At 39.3% G+C, this 16753-nt stretch overlaps 1 protein-coding gene across 1 annotated transcript in view; it reads right to left on the bottom strand.

Annotated features, from left to right (window-relative positions):
• Positions 1–16218, bottom strand: part of LOC114551286 (gamma-aminobutyric acid receptor subunit gamma-3) — a 140233-nt gene extending 124015 nt beyond the window's left edge. Inside the window, exons 1-2 of the mRNA XM_028572463.1 lie at positions 16166–16218; positions 15589–15743 (exon numbers count right to left, since the gene is read on the bottom strand). Of these exons, the coding sequence (XP_028428264.1) occupies positions 15589–15743; positions 16166–16218 (208 nt within the window). The remainder of the gene's footprint in view (positions 1–15588; positions 15744–16165) is intronic.
• Positions 16219–16753: the final 535 nt, after the last annotated feature.

A 16753-nucleotide genomic window follows, 5' to 3' on the forward strand; every position in this document is an offset into this window, starting at 1 on the left:
GTAATAAATTGCAATGTGTCGCAGAATATCGCAATATGTTTAAAATCACAATAATATTGTATCCTGACATAAGTATCGTGATGATATCGTACCGTGAGGCCTCTGGTGATTCCCACCCCTATTTGTCTTTGCTGCCATCAGGTCAAGTCAGCAATGACACAGGCCCCTGGTCCCGCACCCCAAAGCTGTGATTCGGAGTTGACAAACACCTACGTCATAGATGTCCAGTTAAACTGTCTGGTTTCTAAAAGTTAATCCACAATGTCCAACCAATCAGAATCCAGAATTTTTTAGTGGCCATGGTGTAATGAAATGTAACGCACCTCAAACTTTGTTTTCTGTGTTGTGATAAGTGCGTACATAAAAAAGGAAATAATGTGTGAGGTTTTTTTTTTTTATTTGTTTTTATATAGACATTTTAAATCTTACATAAAATATAGTGCAATCAGAAAGAATTCTAATCACCAAAGAAGAATGAGACACAAAAAAACAGCTCTAACAAAATGCTCTCCATAGCAGCTCCACTAAAGAACTACGCTTAACTGGTGATTCAAACTACACAGGTGCAGGCAGCCCTTTCCCTTTCTACATTTTCAAAGTCTATCCACCCCTCCCAAATCCCTGGATAACCACCGGTGCTTTGGCTGCAGTGGAGTGGACATGGGAGACACAGATGGAAATCGATTAAATGGTTAGAGCTCACCGGGATGGGGAATGTGTCAGCTATGATCCAGACCCAGCTTGGTCTTATTACCACCTAATGCACTTCACTTTGGTATCAGCCCCCCGCTTTAAAGCGCTACACGATTGCTTGGTCATTCCTTTGTGGTTTTTCATTAACTCGGGAATGCTGAAGGAATAAAAGGCGAGGGTTTATGGCACTCCACAAATGCTCTTTGGAAATTAATTGAACATTTTAAGAGAAGCTAAATTTCAGGTCAAGGCCTGCTGTTTGGCTTCTCAGACAGTGTGTGTTTATTTAAAGAAATAAAATAAAAAAAGGCACAGAAATCCACATTCATTTGCAAATATTTTGGTCCATATACTGGTGCTCACTTGGCAGGTCGCTCCATTTTAAGCATTCAGGAGGTATAGAAGTTTGAAAAAAAGATCATTATTCATTATTTATGCAGTAAGGTTTTACGTACCATTAATACGATAAGATAATCTTATCTGTAAGTTATTATGATCACAATGCCTGTCAACACACAGGCAGACATCACCATGGATCACCATGGCGACATAATGTCCCACAAGCAGTGTACCATTGTGGCAGATGACAATACATGACATAATTTGGCTATCAACATGAAACATTCAACAACCATTTAATTTACAGCTTATTTTGAAAAATGAAGCTCAGTCATTGGCTGATATCAGCTATTATAGGACGGAAATTAGTAAAGTATTTAAGTTTGAATGTTAAACTCAAGAAACAACACACACACACACACACACACACACACACACACACACACACACACACACACACCATAAAAGGGTACTCCATCCGCCAGTTTGTGCGTGCATTGGCAAGTGTGTATCTATTCACGTCTGCTGCCTCCATGTGTGTGCACCTTTTGTGCGAGAAGCTCCTGCACCTCCCTCCCGCAGGAGATTGTCAGCTCAGCTAACCTGGCTACCTAAGACGTGAGGAGAAGCATTTTCCGGGATCTAAACTCCTCTTCATCTAATGAAATGTCACTGGACTTGAAATATTGAGGAGGCTCGTCTGAGAATTGTCCTTTCAGCTGGTGAGGTGTCACTGCTGTGCCAAATGTCAGCTTTGTGAGGATAAAGGAGAAAAGGCCTGCCAGGACCGAGTCAGCCTCAAAGCCACCCAGATCTGAGTCAGAGGTGGAGAGAGCAACTATTTTACTACAGTGGAAATGCTTCAACTTTGGGTGTTGCTTCCTTTAAGCAGCACCAGACAACATTTTATGTAAGAATTTATGTTTTTGAGTTTCAAAATCATTGGCAAAATAAAACAAGCAATTTGAAAACATTATTTTCTGACATATTATAGACAAAACAGTTAATTGTTTCATCGAGAAAATAACTGGTAGCAGCCCTAGCTAACTGAAACATTTCCCTAACTTTCAGTGTTAAGACCCACTCTCCACACTCTATGAGACAGATCAAAAAAGTATATGCAATTGATGCAGCATGTTTTCGCCCTTGTTACTCATGGTACTTTAAGATATGATATTGGCTCACGTTGGCTCATTCTCACTTTGCATTTCCTGTATTGATTATGCTAACAGATGTTAGGCTAAGCGGAGTTAGTGAGGACGGTGAAGTCAACACATTATTTTTTGTGTTATATCAAACAGTCAGGTCACTAAAGTTATAAACATATACCTGATATGCATTGGATGTCTAGGAATCTAGGGTTGGGGTACCGAAGCCGGTACTTTTACCGGTACCGACCGAATCACGTTGGTACTACTGAGTATTGGTTCACGTAAAATCAAACTGTGCCAAATTTCGGTACCTGACCCTACAGTCACATTAGCTACAAAAGAGAGCAACATGCACTCGCTTGTGGGGGCTCCTGGGCGTGCCTAGCCTACCCCTGGTTGCTTGGCAACAGTAAACAGAAATTCTCCGGTGCTGCCTTCAAGCACGTCGTAAAAGTTACTTCAGAGGGATTGTTAAGCGCAAGCTTTGACAGAGAGCAGAGGTCTCACACACACGCACACACACACACACACACACACACACACACACACACACACACACACACACACACACACACACACACACACACACACACACACACACACACACACACACACACACACACACAAAATCACACACACGTCGGCTCTGCAGTTTTGTTGAAGTCACAGAGTCACGGCAATGCCGATAAAGTGGTTTCAAGTGTGGTTAGAGTTTTTAAAAACTTCACACAGACACCTTTCACAGTGAGATGATTAATGGCGAGCCGAAAGAGGTCGCGGTGCTGTTGACATTACACTTCCTCTGACACAATAAAAGTGTAAAATATTCTGAATAAATAACAGAATGTTCTAAGTAAATAGGATAAATAGGTTTGGAATTATTTTTGCAACTGGAATAATTTTTTTTGTAACAGACAGAGGGAAAGTACCAAAAAAAATACCGTTGGGTAACGGAACTGAATTTGACGTACCGGTATCGATACTGGTATTGGTTCAGATGTGAAAAGGTACCCAACCCTAGATGTATCACTAGTTCAATTCCCACACTCTCCAGCCTTTACAACCGGTCAATTAAAATCCTTTTGTCGAAGACACGCTAATGTATTCGATTGAAATTACTAAATAATGTAATTTATTTAATTACCCTTATTAACCAAATTGTGATCCAGCTGGGTAGTTCTTATGAGAAAATCCCCTGATAAGTAAATATTAAGCAATTCATTAACTGCATCTAATGATTTGATTAATGCAGCTGAAAGGCATTTCAATCGGAAAATTGACTATTACTAAGTTGTTGATCATGTTACCATTTCAAAAAATTTAAATGCAAAGGATATGAGAATACTATTATTCCATCCTGCTTTAAAAAGTCAATCATAGTCCCGTTCCAAAGAAAGTTCAGCCTAGCTGGATAAATGACTACCGCCCCATAGCCCCTACATCTGTGGTGATGAAGTGTTTTGAGGAGATGATCAAAAGCTTCCTCACATCCTCCTTACCTGCCACCCTAGACCCCGTGCGATTTGCATCATCTCAACAGATCCACAGACAATGCCATAGCCTACACGCTCCACAAAGCACTACCCCACTTAAATGCTAATGCAGAAATTATGTTAGACTGCGGTTTGGTGGCTATAGCTCAGCATTTAACACAATATATATAAATTAATTTGAATATGATTTATGCCTTTCATGTGAAAGTATAACTTACGTAGCTTACAACAGAGGTTGTGCTTTCAGAAGTGCAAAACTAAACGTGGAGAAGAAGCATTCAGTTTTTATGCACCGCATATCTGGAACAAACTCCCGGAAAACTACAGGTCCGCTCCAAATAAGTTCTTTTAATTTAAGACTTTTCTTTTTAATGCTGCCTATCAAAAAGTAAGTGTTCATTTCTTACGCTGCACTGTACTTTTATTCTTGTATTTTTATATCCGTCTTATTCTATTGTTTTCCTCTATATATATATATATATATATATATATATATATATATATATATATATATATATATATATATATATATATATACACACACACACACACACACACACACACACACACACACACAGTATTTATATAGACAGGGATAGAGCACGCAAACATTTTACTCAAGTAAAAGTACTTGTGTAAAAATGTACTTAGATAAAAGTAGGTCAGTTAAAATCTACTCTGTGTAAGCGATACTGTGTTAAATGTTTAAAAGGGGGTGGGGGCAAGAAAATAACATCTTCGGGCTACAAAATAAATTGCATTAAAAGTCAACAAATACACTTGTGGAACAACTTCACACCACAGAGCCGCGATGACCAAACCAATAATAAATTCCATCTCTATAGACGGCACTTTGCAGCCTGCGCATACAACAGATTATCAATTCTAATTCAATTATATATATATTCCTCTGCTTATATTTACCAGAATGAACCAGGAAAGAGAAAAAAAAACAACAAAAAAAACACACAGACTCTATCAAAAATGACAATAATAAAATGTCTATGGACACTGCAGCGGGTGCAAACAAGCCACAGAAATTAAATAGCCTGATACTACTCATAGAATAAACAGCATAATAAAACACCACCAAAGCAGACTATGCGACTTGATACAGAGGCTGAGTTCCAAATCACACACGTGTTCTTTTACTTTTAGTATGTGCTGCTGCATACAGTATGTATGTATACAATTGGGACATACTACTTACTTACTACATCTTCATAACATTGCGCCTTGAACTTTGACCTCTATGCTTCCACTGTCTCAGATTATGGAAAACAACAAAATAAGTTACCATAGTTATGCGGATGACACACAAATTTACATAACCTTATCGCCAGGGAACTATAGCCCAATACAACAATTAAATATGTGCATTGAACAGATTAATGATTGGATGTGCCAGAACTTTCTTAAATTAAATGAAGAAAAAACGGAGGTGGTTGTTTTTGGAGCAAAAGATGAACGATTGAAAGTCAGCGCTCAGCTTCAAACGACAATGTTAAAAACAACAGACAAAGCAAGAAATCTTGGTGTAGTCATGGACTCAGACCTAAATTTTAAAAGCCACATTAACATAGTTAAAAAATCAGCCTATTATCACCTTAAAAATATATCAAGGGTTAAAGGGCTTATGTCTCAGCAGGATCTGGAAAAACTTGTCCATGCTTTTATCTTCAGTAGACTTGACTACTGTAACGGTGTCTTTACAGGTCTCCCTAAAAAATCAATCAGACAGCTGCAGCTGATTCAAAACGCTGCTGCTCGAGTCCTCACTAAAACCAAGAAAGTGGATCACATCACTCCAGTACTGAAGTCTCTACACTGGCTTCCAGTGCCTCAAAGAATTGATTTCAAAATACTTTTACTGGTTTATAAATCACTAAACGGTTTAGGGCCAAAATACATTTCTGATCGGTTACTACATTATGACCCACCCAGACCTCTCAGGTCGTCTGGGACAGGTCTACTTGTTGTCCCCAGAGTCAGAACTAAACAGGGGGAAGCAGCGTTCAGTTTTTATGCTCCACATATCTGGAACAAACTCCCAGAAACCTGTAGGTCCGCTGCAACTCTCAATTCTTTTAAATCTAAGCTAAAGACCTATCTTTTTGATGTTGCTTTTCTTTAAATAATCTATTTTATTAACTTTAATTTCTTATACTGCACTGTAACTTTTATTCTTATACTGCACTATCAATTTTATTCTTGTCTTTTAATGTTTTTAATTTGTTTATCATTGTTTTTTAATTGTTTTCTAACTGCTCTTTAATGTTTTATGTAAAGCACTTTGAATTGCCCTGTTGCTGAAATGTGCTATATAAATAAAGCTGCCTGCCTTGCCTCTTGCGTATACTGTATATGCTGCAAAAAGGATATAGCAGAATAGCCAGAAAAGCATGCCGACTTGCATACTGCGAGGCACTTATTAGTATTTTTGCAGTTTGCTTTTAGTGCTTTTACTGAAGTAAAGGATCTGAATACGTCCTCCACCATTCTGTATCGTCTACCATCCACACGCATTCACCCATTCATTTTCAGTAAAAGCTACTTGTCAGAGTAAAATCACAGCATTTGAGGGCAAGACAAACACGTCCTTCTTATTTCTGGCATAGGGATAAAGAAAAATAATACAAACCCAGTCTGAATTTTCTAAGTAAAGAATGTTCAGATCTAATTTCCACTGGTTTTATGCTTTAATAAAACAAAGGATATATCTAAATCTTTTATCAAACAAGGGGAAAATGTAGGGCTGCTGACATATAATTTACAAGAATATAAGTAGAATTCACTGAGACCAAACTTTGCAGTGCCTAAATGATGTCCCATTCTCCATTACGTGCTTGGAGGGACTGAATCTGACATGACTTCTGAATCAGATATATGAGGTTTTGATAAAGGATGCAAAGTGGCTCAAACTTTCACTTGGGTTCCAAAAAGCCTCAAATCTGGACCGCAAATACTAACATGAATTATGTAGCAACATGCAGTAATTGATAGTATGTAGGGGGAGGTTACATCTATAAGAAGGAATTCTAATGACCTTTGAAGAAATGTATGTCTGACATTCCAAGGAAAGATTTTTTTTAAATATCTCCAAGTGAGGAACTTTATTTCTTTAATGCAAAACCAATTAGTCAGGATTCCTACACTCATCTTTAGAAGAAATTATAACAAACCGCCGCAATGAGAGGGGTTTGATTTCAGCAATATATAACTGGTTTGCATGTTGAAAATTGTAATTGCAATGAAAAATTAATAAAAACATTGTTTAAAAAAGAAGTAGGGGGACGTTTCAAAAGGGGGGGAGGAGGTCATGAAGGATTGGAGAGAGAAAGGGAAGGGACAAAAGAGAGGTAGAGAAACAGATGAAAAAGAGACAGGAAACAGCTGCAAACCAATGATGTCTGAGTAGCTTTGGTTTCTATTTCTGACACACACCTGGCTTTTATCTGAATCCAAGTCCTTTTCTTTAGACACACAGACACACACAGACAGACAGACACACACAGACACACACAGACTTTGTGCGTTAAAGGAATAAATATAAATGGATAAAAGTACAGTACAACTACAAACAGTAGCTGCTTGCAGATCACAGTTACACACAGTCTTTCCCTTGTCACTCCCACACACAGACTTAATTGTAAGAGCCTGACATATTCAGGGAGGCAATGACGGCGGATATGAGTGCAGCGACCTGGTCAGTCAGTGTAGATCAACAGCTTGTTATTTATGGACAGTTACAGCCTTCAGTCTCAGTCGCCGGCTGTGATCACACACACAAGCTGCAACTGGATTAGCTACCTGGCTATATTAAAGAGCCGTCAGCGGCTGACACTAAACCGTACAGAGTGAAAAACAGCATCTTGTTTCAGGGTTGATTTTTTGAAGTTGTCTAGGGCTAATTTCTTGTCTTTTCAGCCATAATGTCTTTTGCTGCTTTTAATTTGCTAGTTCTTCTTTTGTTTATTGCAAATCAAACAGCTGCTGCTGTTAAATGCACCATTTGCAGTGTAACAACAGCTTTTTTTTCTCCTGCAAATAACCACTAGTATGTGGCAATCTACAAGAGTTCTCAGTGATTGAACTAGCTGTAAGTAGTAGAAGTAAGGAGAGACATGAGGCAATGATACTGCATGAGGTAAAAGGGACAGGTGCATGTCAGTGTTCTAAAAAACAGGCCCACTGATTTGGTTTGCTCATGAACACAGTCAGCAGGTGGAGCAGCAGCGGCTCTAAGGAACTTTACTTTAAAACTCTTAGCGCCCAACTGCCACAATTTGCGTCAAAAATGGCATCCTTTCTCAGTCATAACTCAGTGAAATCTGAACTCACAGACTTGACAAATATTTTTAGATTTAATGTGACTTACACATTCCAAGGTATGCTACCTCAGATGTCCGTCACAAATAAATTACCATAAATCCACTTAGAAGGCATAGAAAAATGATGCTACTTATAACTGCAAAGTTTTCTCTAGTGTCAAAGTAATCCAGAGATAGTTGTCTGTACACACATGATTAAACTGCATACAGGATCTGCTAATAGCTAATTGCCATCATTTAATGGTGCCAACTTGTTATGACAAATATAGGCTAAAAAGAAAACGTGGCTCAAGCCCATAGCGTAACTCACAGAATCCATCCAGCAAAGTTGTACTTTCTGTGCACATCCCACAAAATATCATGGGGACTGTAGTTCCAAAGAATCAATAAAAGGATTGACAAAATCCAATAACGACCAAAACCAATAACACGTTAGTCAGTCTCTTAATCAACTCGACTTTCTGACTCTGGCTCTTTGCCTAGGCCCACTGTTTCCTACTAAAGACAGATTTTTTTAAAACAACTCACAGATACACTACCGGTCAAAGTTTGGGGTCACTTAGAAATTTCCATTCCACTCCATTATAGACTAGATAGAATACTAGCTAATCTGAGTGGGTGGCTGATCTTTAATGCAATATCTACATTGCCCATTATCAGCAACCATTCATCCAATGTTCCAAAGGCACATTCTGTTTACTAATCTGATATCATTTAACCATTTTGCAATTATGTAAGCACATAATGTAATCTGAAAACTGCCCTGGTTAAAAAAAAACAATGCAACTGATCTAAGCTGGTATTCTGTCTATAATGGAGTGGAATGGAAATTTCTAAGTGACCCCAAACTTTTGACCGGTAGTATATATATATAATTTCATTTTGAAAAGAGAAGGCTCAGTACATCAGTATCCTGATGTGTTTTTAATAGTTTTGGAACAAGAGATGCTTTAACCTTGCTTAAATGTATTTGTTTTTTTTAGGCCTATTTCTTGGAGGAAGAGGAAGGCTCAGACCTCAGAACTCATTGACTCATCCCTGGCTCCCAAACTTAACATGTGCGTGGCTCCAGAGCTCTCACAGCATACAAAGCCATCTACTCCAACCCGCTTTGTCTTTGAATCCCTGGTGATTCGCACACACACACACACACACACACACAAACACTGACACACTCGCGAATGCTCCAACGCACTCACACACACAAACGTCTATGCACAGTACACGACGATCACACACACATCGCACATAGTGATCACATTCTTGAATCCAAAAGGAAAGTGACACAATAGGGACACGAAGGCATCTCATCTTCATCTAAGCGAACTGCTTCTTATCGGTTAAGGTGAGGCTCAACACTTGTTCTGCTCGGGGGAAATGTGGGATGCTTTTTCACAAGTGGACCAGTCACCCACTTTATATGAAGATTAGGCACGCTGCTCACTTCACAAGACTGGAAGAGACAGAGGGACAACACACACACGGGAACTAAGATAATAACCCTGTTACGTTGAATCTTGGATTTCTACTCTTATTTTCCCTAAGTGCCGCTTCACCGCTGTTGAACTGGAATGCACTTTTGACGGTTTTAAAGATTCATAACATAAATTAATAATTTGTAAGAAAAGACAAAAAGCGAAGAGTGAATGGATAGACAATTAGAAGCCTGAAAAAAAGTGGAAGTGCGTTAGCTAAATGTGCTTATTTTAAGCAATGCCGTTTTTTAGTTAAATGTATTGTTTTGAAAAGCATAGCCTTTGTCACTTAGTGAATTTTCATATATGCATTATTAGAGTGGAGAAATCAGCATGTTTCAAAAAGGTACATGACATGGTTAGCTTATGCTAGTATGACATTTTGAAAATACAAACTCCCGCCGCTCTTTAGCTACTAGTTTTAAAAGATAACTTTGACAAACATAGTAGTTATCACACAACGTACATTACAAATTACCCATCGTAGTATCAAATAATCCATCGTATTCAAAACTGTGGTCACCTAAAGTGGGGCACCAAGTTAATGTGGGATGGACATTTTTGATACAGCATTCATAATCCTACATTCATTTGTGGCCAATACAAATCTTCAAAGGAATAGCTCCACATTTTGGGAAATACTCTTGGTTTGCATTTTTGATGAGAAGATCAATATCAATCTCATATCCATACACTAAATATGAAGCTAGAGGCAACAGACACAGAATTAGCTTAGCATTGCATAAAGACTGAAAGAAAGGGGGTAATAGATCCAATCCATTTTATTTCTATAGCTAGCCAGGCTGAGTCTAAATGTAAAACAAATATCTGCCTACCCACGCCTCCAGTGCTAACTAAGTGAGTTATACCTGGTATGTTTAATTCATACAAAAAACAAATTGTAAATGGAAAGTTGTATTTTTTTAGGGATTATTACTGGACTATTTCTCGGCCAAGTGCAGTGACTTCCTGCAGTCTCTTTCCTCATCATTAGGTTGCCAGGCAACCTGCAGGGAGTTACCGCTCCTGGCCAAGAAATAGTCCAGCACATAACTCCAGAAAAACCACAATTTGCTATTTTCCCCTTGTATTCAGTCTTTATAATAAAACAAGTAAAAAAAAACAAAAAAAAACAAAAGGTCCAACACAAACAAGGGAACACAACCATCCCTGGCCTTCCCTATGGAACTTTAGCTTAAAGAGATTGTTTTTACCAAAGAAGTAAGCTTCACTGTGAGATACAAATATGATTCTAATATTGAATTAATGGCCAGTTAATACAGAAATCTCAAATATGCTTAAAACAACAGTATGTGCTCTGGTTCCACAGCCAGCAGCAGATAAACACGAAGAAATACAGAGGAGAAAAGCTCACATTAAAAAAAGAGGCAAACGAAAAAACATTGTTTGATACTGTGCATGTGAATGTGTGTGTGTGTGTGTGTGTGTGTGTGTGTGTGACAGAGATTCATTGCAGCAGTTTTCAACTGAACTCAATCTTTTATTACAATGACTTAAATGTCCCAGATCTGTCTTTGACTCAGCGTCATCTTCCGAGTGTGTGCATCTCTACGTGTGTGTGTGTGTTTCCGCTGCCTCACATTACCCTGCTTAGACATCATGGATGACACTGAGGTTTGTCAACTGGATCTCATCAAAATGTCATCCTTAATTATGGAAGCAGAGCTGCAGGGAGATTCCCCCTCTGCTACCCGACTGAACCGAGCCAAGCGAGCCACCGGCAGAGGAGGAGAAAATCCATTCCCACCAGCAGGTTATTGCCTGCGAAAGCTCTGTGCTTGGTCATTTGAAATAAGGTAAGACCACAAACAAACACTCTTAATGATCTGGAGATAAGTTTTCCCAAAGGAGTCCTTCCACAAAGTCTTCTGAAACTTCAACTTGGGCGTAGCTCTACTAAAACTTCCAACTGAAGCCGTTGCAAATGAAAGTCTGTCAAGCTTGAAGGTGGCAACTTTAAAAAGCTACAGGTTGTAGTCTCAGACTAAACCTTAAAATGACTTCAAACCCATGAGTCCTGCAGCTGAGAAAGATGTTTCGACTAAAAAGCACACTTCTAATTAGAAGAGTAGAAGTGGTGTTTGACAATGTCAGTTTGTAAATAGGATGTGTGTCTGAGGCCCAAAGAGATGAATTAAGCCAATATTTCACACAACAAAAGCAAATATTTGAAAAAAGTCCCCAAAGGGAAATTTTGAGCGTCAAAGACTTCATTTCCTGCCCTTTGATACACTTTTATGCACCAAATTCACAGCTGAAATACCTTTATTTAGCCTATGCAAAGAAAAAGAAAAAAACTTCAAAATATGTCAAAAATATGATGGAAAGTTTGTTTTTGTATGTCACTGCGCATTTTTAAGTGGGTATAAGGAAATCCTGGAGCTTTCGTAGTGAGTATACTGCGTATGCCTGCGTATCACGTAGACTACATCACTGTGTAGGCCTGTATATTGTTGGTTAGTTTAATAACACATTGTATTTTATAAACTACATGTGTGCAAACATCTTAATTTCTACGATGCGTTAGGCTCACAACATCAATACCACCAGCATCATCAACTAGTTTTAGCCAGCACCTAACAACCACTTTCAAACGAACTTGAACAACCATGACTATCAACGCAATGGCACCGAACTGCACTAACCAGCCGCCCCCATGACTTATCACCACCACCAAATGGTCAACATATAGCCTAGAAAACATAAGGCACGCACATTAACGATGACACAACACACGCATTGTCCAAACTACGGTCCTTAATTGACAGCTAATTGGCAAATTAAACGGAATGTGTACTCACCGGGTCACAGAAGAGCTCTCGTGTTCCTCACGTGTGTGTCTGTAGCAGACGTAAAGCTCGCGTAAAACTCGTGCGACCGGTTATTGTCAAAGAGATGACGTAACCACTACAACAGGTTGAATAAGTCCGAAAACAACATACTGATATGTCCTAAATAACCAATAACACGACTTGCAGGGAGCCCATTCTGTTGTTTTCTACCAAACTCCAGTCCACTTGGTGGCGCTAATAAACCATAAAGAAGAAGAAGAAGAAAAATAAAAAGTTTTCTTCCAATATGGCTCTTTGCCAGGTGAAGTCAAGGGGGTAAGCTTCGCTTCAGAACTCGAGCCATCATGGCGCCATTTTGTTGCTAACTGGCCATCACCCATAGACAGTATATAATGGACCAACAGATCCCGTTGCTCTGGACGGAGACCAGTGAAGGATATTAGAAGCACTTTTCCGGTGATGGCCAGCTTTACTGCGCAGCCTCCAACTGAGAGAATGTAACCTGTCTGAAAGTTGTAAGTCTTCTGGTAGCTGTGCCAAGAGAAATCTCAATCATTCCCAATCTTACAGATACGGAGACTGTAAGTGTATGTAAGGAGATAACATGGGCACAGGCTAATTATTGATCACTAACATGCTAGTTAACATTAGTAATTAAACCTAAACATCTCATGTAAGTCGAAACTGCCTGCGAGCTTCTCCTGTACTATACGGTAATTCCTCTACTATGCGACAGTAAGTCACTTGGTTATGACACAATCGTTAGCCTATTTTTACAAAAACGTCTGCTACGGAGCCATAACGTGAGGTACAAGGTAATGGAGCCTTTTATACATTGTCGTGTTTCTTTGGAACTAAACAACGGTCAAATAGAGTCTTTAAACGCTTCAGATGTAAAGTTATTCGCAGTCAAGTGACGTAAAAAAATGGCGGTCAGCGGAATGCTAACAGGAGGTGATGGCCAGTTAGCAACAAAATGGCGCCATGATGGCTCGAGTTCTGAAGCGAAGCTTACCCCCTTGCCATCACCTCCTGTTAGCATTGCGCTGACCGCCATTTTTTTTTTACGTCACTTGACTGCGAATAACTTTACATCTGAAGCGTTTAAAGACTATTTGTCCGTTGTTTAGTTCCAAAGAAACACGACAATGTATAAAAGGTTCTCTCTCTCTCGCTCTCTCGCACAAGTTACATTTTCACAGTGAGCTGCTGGAAAACAAAACAACTAGAGCATCTTAAAAGTTAAGAAACACACAGTGTTTATTCCAAAAATGCTGAGTAGAGCAATGTCCAAATGGTTCCACATATCAGTGAACTATTCCTCAGATTTTGTCAGCACATTGCTGATTGTAAATGCAAAATCCCAAATGCAGGGAACAGAAATACAGAAAAAAATCACAACAAAGCAGAAGTAAATTGGAATATAAGAAAAATAAAAAATAAACCGATCCTTTCGGGACAAGATCTCTACAGCTACACAACATGACATCATTAAAGCTACTGAAGGTGTCTTTATGCCAAGGCTGCAACATTCAGAGCTTTATTCAAGAGCACATATGTCTGCTTTTATTCTGTCATATATATGTATATGTCAACATATATACATATGCAGTACCAGTCAAAGGTTTGGACTGGTACTATATATACATATATATACAGAATGCTCAGATAGAAAAGATGAACTGACTTGATTTCTCCAGCAGTAACAGTTAATGACATTTTGGTAGTGACTACACCCAACACAGGGAACTTTCCCAGTCAGTCAGTCAGTCTAGTGGGGATATCAAATCAGTAACTATTTGATTAGCAGCCAGCCTCCCTGCCTCTCTGAAGAAGAGCATTCCCCCTCCAAGAAGCTTGGAGATTTGATTGCACCATAAGTATAGCAGGAATAATGTGGGTGCAATAAGAAAATGATTTGGACTCAAGCTACCACCCCAAACCTCTCACACACAGACCTTCTTATACGTATAGTACAGTATGTCAGCTCTACAATTTACTGTAGGGGTAAGATAGGAAAAGATACCCATCACTATATATATACTATATGTTTCTATGCGTTCTGGTGTTAATATGACTATGAGACACAATGACCATTATCTCAGAAAAACCATGGAAAACTGATAAACATTTCTACTTGTCATGAGCTATTACAAGAGCCCTTATGCCAATGGATGTCAGATAACCTAATGGGTTTATTTAGTTTAAGAAGACATAATAATAATAAATCATCTCACCTAAATAAACACCTTCAGTGTTTCCAAACAAGTTTAAAAATCACCTAATTTTAAGGCACTATACAACTGAGTCCACATGTATCAGTGAGATGCGGATCCCTTACAGTTTCACAAAGGTTGCTCACAGTTTAAGACTTGTGGTGACAGAGCTTTTCCTGTCCTGGCTATGGATTAGTCAGTTCAGCAATCTCAAAACCTACTTATTCACAAAAGCATTTAATTGATGCTTTCTTGCCCTGATTTGTTCTTATTTGCCTGACAACTGTTGCCTGAATTTGTTGTTTATACTTATTCCAATGCTTTTTGAACTGTGAAGTGCTAAATAAATAAAGTTCTAATTACTTACCAATCACATTTTCAATGTGAGGATTAGCTGGCTTTTCTTTGTCAGTTATGATAGTAAAGCACATATACAGTATTTGGGTTTGTGTCGGTTAACATGTTTGTTAAAACATTGTGAAGATGGCACTTTGGATTCTAGAACATTATAAATGATTATACTTTCTGACATTCTATAGAGACAACAAATAATTGTTAATCAAGAAAATGATTGGCAGATGAATCGATAATGAAAATATTTGTCGTTGCAGCCAGTAGTGTACTGTATGCATGATCCAATCTGAAAACCCATCCAAACATGTTTTTGTATTCTTCAGTTACCAGACAAGGTTATTAACAAGCTGTGGGCCTGGGGTCATACATACAAGCTCATGCTGTCTAGCCAAACATTGTCCAAACTTACAGAACTATATTCTAAATTCTAGTAGACATCCCAAAGTGTCCAAAGTTACCAATTATGTCCGCCCTCAGGTTAAGGAAATGTGTATAAAATGGACAATACGTTCAGAATATCTGTAGACATAAAATAGCCTACTTTAACCGCTACAAGGAAAGCAACCCCCATCCAGCGTTGCAGCGTCACTGGTTTCAGCACTATGGACAGCTCCACTCCCAACTAACAACAATCAGCACCTTGGACAGCACTACTAAACCTGAACTCCACTTAGTTTTTAGCCTATTCCGCAAGCTTTAAACTTCAATATGATCCAACCTTACCTCCAATGTCCGGCCGCAGAGTCTTGTCGTATTCCTTGAGCAAATTGTTGAGTATAAGTGTGGCATCCTCCTGGTGCGACCTGGGAACCAGCATTTGATTGACAGTGGTATCGTTGGGATCTTCATCGTCGTCGCCATATTCCAGTAGATCCGAACTGGGGGGAAAAGGGGGGTGAAAAACAAGAAGTGGGAGTCGTTAATCATGGTGATTTGCTATCCCTAGCTGCCCTTTAATAAACACCATTGTCATAAAAAAAAAAACTTTGTCGCAGCTGCAATGATGTATGCTTCTTATTTTTAGATGCTATGAGATTAAACTGAATGGTTGTCAGACCCTAGACTGTTTGGGCACAGCAGTCATTGTTGTCTGTGTGTGTGTGTGTGTGTGTGCGGGGAAAGCCCTTAGAAAAAAAAGAAGAAAAACAACAGCACATGCATTATAAGCAAGACCCCTTCACATGAGATGCGTAATTGCCATTATATCCCACAATAGTCACATAGGAACTTGTAAAGCTTCAAAGAAACACCCCTCAGCTGTTGATCATGCAAATAAAACAAAGGTGCAAATCCGACTTACCGAGCACCTTGATCGAGAAGTATGAAGAGGATGAGCACAAACTTGATTATCATTTTCCCATGCGCGGATCACCTCCGATCACATAAATTGGTGGATGGAGATCCCGGCGTTGTGCTGCTGCTGCTGTGATAAAGTGAGTACAGTAGGTGTGTGACCATCAATCCGTGCTCTGAACTTCCTCATCCGCCCACACACTTTCTTCTGCGTGTCATCTGCGACCACACCGCGGTCTCCCCCCCCCCCTCCAAGCTCCACGCAGGGGTTCCTCCGGGACGCACTCGACGATCAATCAATGTGATCAGTCCAGCGGAGGGGAGTCGAATGGACGGGATCCAGCAGCGCCCTCCTTCCTCTCTAACGCCTGTGTGGGCAACAGTGGTTTGGTGACGCTGCTACTGCTGCTGGTGCTGGTGGTGAACCTTAGGAGATGAGCATCTTGTGTGACTCATAAACCAGGCACAGGCTACATACAGTACCTGGACCACAATTGCAATATCCAGATTAAAAACAATTTTTTTTCAGGCTGCGTCATGATCAAAATTTATTTATTTCATTACCTTTTTTTTGTTGTTACATATTTAAACATCT

This window comes from Perca flavescens, chromosome 24, assembly GCF_004354835.1.
Source record: "Perca flavescens isolate YP-PL-M2 chromosome 24, PFLA_1.0, whole genome shotgun sequence".
NCBI classification, from domain to species: Eukaryota; Metazoa; Chordata; class Actinopteri; order Perciformes; family Percidae; genus Perca; species Perca flavescens.